Below are 7,506 nucleotides of genomic sequence, written 5' to 3'. Positions count from 1 at the left end.
TGGGATTTTGCTTGTTACGATCTAGATCATCACTAAAATGTTTTCGCTTAGCTTTTCTAATGTCATTGTTAGTATGGTTTCGGGCGCGTTTGTAGCGTTCCCAGGATAAGAGATCATTAGTCGACGCTGCTTTATATTTTAAGAGATCTCTTTTACGCATTTTATGCCTCAAATTGTCTGTGATCCACAGGGACTTTTTACTACCCACTGGTATATGCCTAAGCGGTACATGTGTATTGATACACTCCATCAGACAATCTTTCCATGCTTCCCACAAGTCATTGGGATTGCTATAGTGGCTACCATCGTTCCATGCTTTCTGCTTTAAATCCCCGAGGAATTCAGTCTCATTGAAATTTTTCATACAACGTGCTTCAATATTATTCGTGCGCCACATCGTTTATGTCGGGCCTTTCGTGTCATAAAAGCAAGCGCATGATTGACAATTGCACCACGCCAGACTTAACGATGTTCAAGGGCGAGTTCGTAATACAGAGATCGATTAGCGTTTGAGAAAGTGGAGTAACCCGCGTCGCCTCTAATAATTAGCTGGTGTAGACCATAAACATCGAATATATCCTTCAGTTTTCTGGCATTAGGTGACTCCACTTCCGGCAATAAATCAACTTTTATGTCTCCTAAGATGAACAGTTCCCGATTTTCTAAATCGATCTTGCCGATAATGTCTTCGAAATCAATAAATTTACTCGCCAATAAGCCTGGAGGTCTGTACCAGGTACCAACTAGAAACGGCTTGGAGTGTGGAATTATTAGGCATTCAAGGTTATCGGAACTTAAGTCATCTCGAATGATATAATTAAGGTTACCACGTACATAAATGCACACCCCGCCTCCGTTTCGCCCGTTTGTTTTCCGATCTTTTCTTATTATCTCAAACCCCTGCAGGTGTACTTCGTTATTATCAACTGAAAAGTTTAGCTTGGTTTCGTTTATTACAAGGATGTCTATTTCAGACATAAACAAGGGCGGCCATCACCAAACCTTGTCCCGTTATAATTGATGACTCAATTATAAAGCGAGTTCAAGGTCAAAAACTCGGTAGGCGAGTGAAACATAGAGTCGTGGTCAAATCCTTCTCCGGAGCCTCTACATCTGACATGAAGCATCATATAAAACCAACGCTGCATAAAGCGCCACAGCAAATTGTCCTACACATCGGAACAAACGATCTCAGAGACACAAAACTTGAAGCAGTCGCGGACAGCATTGTTGACATCGTTAGACAGATTGAAAATGAATCAGATGCAAAAGTTCTGAACTTGTAACAAGAAATGACAGAGAGAATCTGAGGGGAGCAGTACAAGTTGTAAATAAGCGTCTGAGCAAGTTCTGTAATCAAAATGGATGGAAGTTGATTGGACATAAGAACATTAACAGCAAAGATTTAAACAACAGCAGACTTTACTTGAATGATTCAGGTAACATCAAAATCTGCAATAGTTTTGTCAATTATTTAGAGGGGTGCCTCAACTGATCTCTCGCTGACCGGGATGAAGGCTATGTCAGCCCAGATCATCCGATCCAGATCATCTCTACTGATAGCGAAGCTTAATATATAGCCAAAACCAAATCAGAAACCAACCTAGTTTTGGTATCCCTTCTATTCGGGGATTTAAGATAGCCGCCCTCAACATAGCGAGCCCTTATAAACACATTGACCAACTTAGAATATATATGTCTACTAAATCGGTTGACATACTAGCAATAAATGAAACTCGCCTTGATTGCACCATCTCAAATGGACAAATAAACATACCAGGATATGTTATCGAGAGGAAAGATAGAAATAGGTCAGGTGGAGGAGTAGCCCTTTACAAAATGCCTCTCACATCAGGAGGACGATGTTGAGGTTCTCTGTATTCAGGAATCTAAACCCAAGATAAAGCCCTTTCTTGTAGGAACGTGGTATAGACCACCTGGGTCTACAATAGAAACTATAGCAAAATTCGAATCCACCCTGAGAGAACTTGAAAGCTACAACCGTGAAGTTAATATCATTGGAGATGTAAACTGTGATATAGGTGCCTCACCACTTGACCACAAAACCCAGAAGCTACTGGACATATGCAATCTTTATCAATATAGCCAAATGATCAAGCAACCCACACGCATAACTAAAGAGACACGCAGCACAATTGACCTGTTTCTAACAAATAATCCTCAAATATTTTCCCTTAGTGGGGTATCTGACCTTGGGATAAGTGATCATTGTCTTGTATACGTAGTTAGAAAGATCAGCCTTCCTAAATCTAGTCCGAAGATTAACACACGTCGGTGCTTCAAAAATGTTGACTCAGTAAGCTTTAGAAATGATCTTTCAATGGCCCCTTGGCACCTTGTTGAAGCTGAAAGCGACCCAAATAGGCATGGGATATATGGAAACAAATATTCACATGCATTGCCGACAGTAATGCTCCTTTAAAAAAAGAGAGTAAGGGGGACTTCGGCCCCATGGATTACACTGAACTGAAACATGACATGTTTGAAAGGGCCAGGCTTAAAAAGGTGGCTTCACGGTCTCGAAGTGATGCTGACTGGACTTACTACAAGCAACAGAAAAACAAGGTTATTTGTAATGTCAAGAAAGCAAAAATAACGTACTATAATAATTATTTCAAAGATAACTATAGTAATATTAGAAACACCTGGCCAGGAATCAACATTTTTTGCTTGGGAATCAATCTAAAACCACAACAATAAACGAAATAGAGTTTAATAGTCTCACCTATGAATCACCTCGAGATATCAGTGGGATCTTGAACAAGCATTTCTCAGAAATTGGGCCAACCTTGGCCGCCGAGATTGCTGATACACCCATAAAATGCACAGATTATATCAAACCCACTGAGGCTACCTTTGTTCTCAAACGAACAACCTGTGCTGAAATGTTTAGTCTCATCAACAAGCTGCCTTTGAACAGAGCTAGTGGGCTTGATGCGCCTCTTGAAAGAAGCTGCACCTATAATCACTTGACTTTCATAATCAATCTCTCAATTGTTACTGGAATTGTACCGGACGAATGGAAGCACGCTAGAGTTTCCCCAGTTTTTAAAGACGGTGTCAAAGCTGATCCTAATAATTACAGGCCAATTTCAGTTTTACCTGCTGTTAGTAAACTGATTGAAAGAGTTGTATTCAATCAATTGTATGGCTATTTAAATGAAAATAATATTTTAACAGAGTCGCAATCAGGATTCAGACCAAGGTTTTCAACAGAAACCACCTTATTGGAAGAAACAAATGAGCGGATTAAGGATATAGATAAATCTCTCCTAAATGGTGTGATATTTTTAGATCTAAAAAAAGCTTTTGACACCATGGACCATTCTATTTTTCTCCAGAAACTTGAGTTTTATGGAGTTAGATCTCAGACGTTGATCTGGTTAAAACCATATCTTACTGGTCGAAAACAGAAAACTCTAGTTGGCGGAAAGCTCTCTGATTTCTGTACATTAACTTATGGAATATTAATCCCTCAAGGATCGATTCTTGGTCCTCTGTTGTTTATTTTATACATAAATTATCTTCCCTCATGTGGGGTGTTTTCAAAGCCAAGAATGTATGCGGACGATACCACTTTAACATCTGCAGCCGAAGATCCTGATACCTTGCAAGTTAAAATGAATTCTGATTTAGACAAAATTCAGACATGGCTAAAGGTGACTAACTTTAAACTTCAAAAAAACAAAAAAACATGTTGATAGGGAGTCACCCCAAACTTGATCTAGTCTCTAATAATTTTTCAGTTAAGGTTGATAACATACTTATAGAAAGGGTGACCGTTTACAAGTCTCTTGGAGTCTCGGTTGATGAAGATCTCACATGCGGAAAGCACATATTGAAGAAATCTCAAAGAAGATATCAGCAGGGTTATCGGTTCTAAAGCGTATAAGTCCAACTATTCCGTTTGAAACTAGGCAAATAGTGTACAAAGCACTTATCTTGCCCTATTTTGATTATTCCAGTTGTGTATGGGGATACATAGGGATAGGATTAACGGAAAAATTCCAGCAACTTCAGAATAGAGCTGCTAGAATAGTGACTCTCTCAAATAATGAAACACGATCTAAAGTTCTATTGGATGATCTGGGTTGGGAAGTACTGGTAGATAGGAGGATGAGAAAACTAGCTATTCTGATGTATAAAATAACTCATGATATTTCCCCGCCGTGTCGAAGAAATATCTTTCAGAATGTTTCTGACGTCCACTCTTATGACTTAAAAAAACTCATCTATCAACTTGTATATTCCTAAACGTAAGTTAGAGACAGGAAAACATAGTCTTCATTACAGAGGATCGGTACTGTGGAATAAAATCCCTGTGGAGGCGAGAGAACAGGAAAGCCTAGTTCTTTTAAAATCGTTCCTCAAAGATATTCTATGTGATATTAAGTAAAACCTAAGTGAATTATATAACTTTTAGTATAATCGTATAGTTTTTACTGTGCAAATTCTAGGAGCTTGTGTAAATAATAATAAAATTACGTGCTAATTGAAATGTTCCTCTGCTGTTCAGATGTAGTTCGCTTCTATTTAGATGACTATCGGCATTAATGTTTGAGTGATCAATCAACTTCCACTGGCTTTTTGCGCTAAACCGCGCTAAAATTGTGAGAAAGGGCCTGGAAACGGAACGATCCTCACGAATTTCCCGAATTCCGGGAAATAAATAACTGTATGCTGTATGAATGCACGCACGATCCCACGATTGCGTTCGTCTTTAAGGAGATCCCGAAGGTACGTACAGTTCGCGTACAATATTTTGATTGATCATTCTTATATATTCATTCTTATATATTCATGATTTCGTCTAACTTTTATGTAATCTTCTTTTTGAAAAATTGATTAAAAAGCGATTTTTAAATATGATGTGCTAATTTGTAAACTAGTGAAGAGTAGATAGACATACAAAACATACATTCTGATACTGACTTTTGTGAATAAGCGAAAAAATAAAAATTCGGAAAATCGCTTACCTTTATGCGACGATCATTCCCATGATCCGGGATTTTTGGCTAAATGGTGAAAATTTAGACATCTATGGCTTGTTTGAGATCATGGTCTTCGACTCTTTGTGAGTTGTTGTAGATATTTTTTAGGTGGTTGTAGATTTTTTTTGAAGTGGTTGTAGGTGGTTGTAGATGGTTGTAGGTGGTTTTAGGTTGTTTTAGGTCATTCCATGTTTTAGTAACTACGGGTTTGGTTTGCAACGATCTCGTGGCGTAAGGTAACTTATTCTCTTGTTTCTTCATATTTAGCTACCAGACCCTACCAAGATACTGCAAGGCGATAAAATGATTAATCTCATTTCTGAAGGTCGTAATTACTTCATAGTCATCAATCAACATGTTTGGGGTACACGTTCTTTTCCGCGAAAAAAAAAAAAACAAAACAAAACGATGACTGAAAATATAATTTTCTTTGATGTCTACTCGGAGATACTCGGAAAACAAGAAGTCGAACCTTTGATCAAGGCTTTCACTGGCAATTTATTGACGCGGACAACAGCCATTTCACACAAAGGACAGCATTAGACGCAACCCCCGAAAAGCGGGTTACTTCAGTTGACAGCTCGAAGGGAGGTCAATGTCAGGAAAAAATGTTTTTCCCGCAAATGACATGCAATCCTTCCCACCAAAGGTCTCTTTCTTGGTATATATATTGTTTTCACTGATCAAAAGATTGATAAAGACTGGCAAAAAGAACAAACAAAACAAATCTGACAGCGTCTCAAGATTTCAGGATAGCATTATTCACGAAAAAGCCAATCTTCTTTTATACGTTCGCAACGAAGAATGAAAACAGTCAAAAGTGTGTACCTTCATTGGATTCTGGTTCCTTGTTGTCATCTGTCCCTTGCAGCATCACGGTTTGTTGTCCTTTAATGTGGCTTTCGAATCTGGAAATTCGCATTTCGTTTTCCTCCGTTTTGTTTTTTATCGCTTCCATTCGCAAAAACAACGCAATGACCAATATCATCGACAAACAAGAACAAAATGAGGACAATTTATGAATAAAATCCTGACACTTAGCAGACGATTTGGTTCGATCTCGCGATTCCATATTCAAAGGAGTAGTCTTTGAGGTATGCCTGCTTTTAGGATCGGCTGGAGTTTCCGTTAACTATAACACATACAGTATGACACAATCTTTTATTCCGTTTGGTCTATTGATTTGTCATGGACAGTAAAGTTTGTAATTGACAATGACACAAGAGCTTAATTGGTTACTTCTGGGGTTTTTAATTACACACATCCTTGGTCGCTGTTGTTCGTCTCGGCCCATGGATATCTACGACAACTGCCTTTTACTCAGCAAACGAATTCAATGATTAGAAAAAAATGTTCCTTTTCGTGCTTAGTAAATGGCTAAACCTTAGCGACGGACATAAGGCCAGAGAAGGTCTTTATGACAAATATGTTTTTTTCGCATTCAAAGGCAGGAAGTCTTTTTGAGATTCGCATTGTTTTACTATCGGTTTGAGTTTCCGTTAACCATGAGACTTTTATTCCAAAGGGTGTATCATGTATCATCGGCAATGAATAGTGGTTCTCGTGACTTTTGATTGGTTAACTGTGTGTATAGCAAGATATACTTCATAAATCATTGCCACAATCTGCTAGCAAATAACATCCCTTGTATCCTTGGTCGCTGAAGCGTTCCACGGTCAAACAAATTTTCTCGTAGCCAACCAGTTCTACAATTAAAAAAAATATGAATGTCTGATTCCAGCTGTTGTTCTTTCTTTCGGCAGTTCTCACGCAGCTAACTGCCGCACGCTCTAGCCGAATTAACTTGGCTTTGGTCTAAATTACAAAGAAACGAATGATGTTAACCCTTATTCTTGATGAACTTGCAGACAATTTATTTGGTTCCAAAACAACATTCTAATGTTTGCCAAACATGTAATGAATCCCTGATTCAAGGCGTCCGTTTCAATCCTCTTTTGAATTTTGAACTTCCGCGTGCTGCTGTTGTTCTGTCTTAGCCTGGGACCACGCTCCGCAGTTGGGGTTATGGAGCGAAAAGGTACGAAGCGAAAAACAAATTGGCGAGCGAAGCAAGCCGAGCGGGGGTCTTGGGGAAGGAAGAGAGGGGGAGGTGGAGCCCGGAGACCATGCCTTTGATGCCGCTGATCCGCCCTGAAGGATCGAAATGTCAACAAGTTGACGTTACGGATGTTTCTACGCATGAATGCACCCGAAAGTAGCAGATAAGAATGCAGAGAGAGCGAATTTTTTCGCTTCAGCAAAACGTTTTTTTATTTCGCCTGGAGGCAAAAGGGTGCCCGGCCTTTCAGTTTTTAAGAGTCTAAAAAACAAAGACTTGCTCGTTGACCCAGGGCAGCAGTTTTTCATTTTATGTGAAGAGTTAAAAGCACTTGGACATAAATTGGTACGTGTAGAGGATTATTCTGAATTGGCTTGCCTTTCTTGTACCAGACAAGTCGGCTGACTGCGGAAGTCGTTTACAAAACTTGCAACG

General features: G+C 39.1%; 1 protein-coding gene across 2 annotated transcripts in view; it reads right to left on the bottom strand.

Moving 5' to 3' along the window:
- The window catches only part of LOC138033867 (uncharacterized), a 47,602-nt gene extending 40,566 nt beyond the window's left edge, over nt 1–7,036 (bottom strand). The window contains exons 1-2 of one of the 2 annotated variants that reach the window (XM_068881734.1): nt 5,841–5,960; nt 4,998–5,300 (exon numbers count right to left, since the gene is read on the bottom strand). Coding sequence is in view for 1 of the 2 variants with exons in the window: in XM_068881733.1 (XP_068737834.1) it covers nt 5,841–6,084 (244 nt within the window). In the remaining variant the exon portion in view is untranslated. Of the gene's footprint in view, nt 1–4,997; nt 5,301–5,840 lie in introns of both variants that reach the window. The other variant, XM_068881733.1, reaches the window with a different exon arrangement.
- Between the last annotated feature and the right edge of the window lie 470 nt (nt 7,037–7,506).

This window comes from Montipora capricornis, chromosome 14 (assembly GCF_036669925.1).
Source record: "Montipora capricornis isolate CH-2021 chromosome 14, ASM3666992v2, whole genome shotgun sequence".
Taxonomy (NCBI): domain Eukaryota; kingdom Metazoa; phylum Cnidaria; class Anthozoa; order Scleractinia; family Acroporidae; genus Montipora; species Montipora capricornis.
Note: the sequence above shows the minus strand (reverse complement) of the source record. Positions and strands in the feature narration are given on the sequence as shown.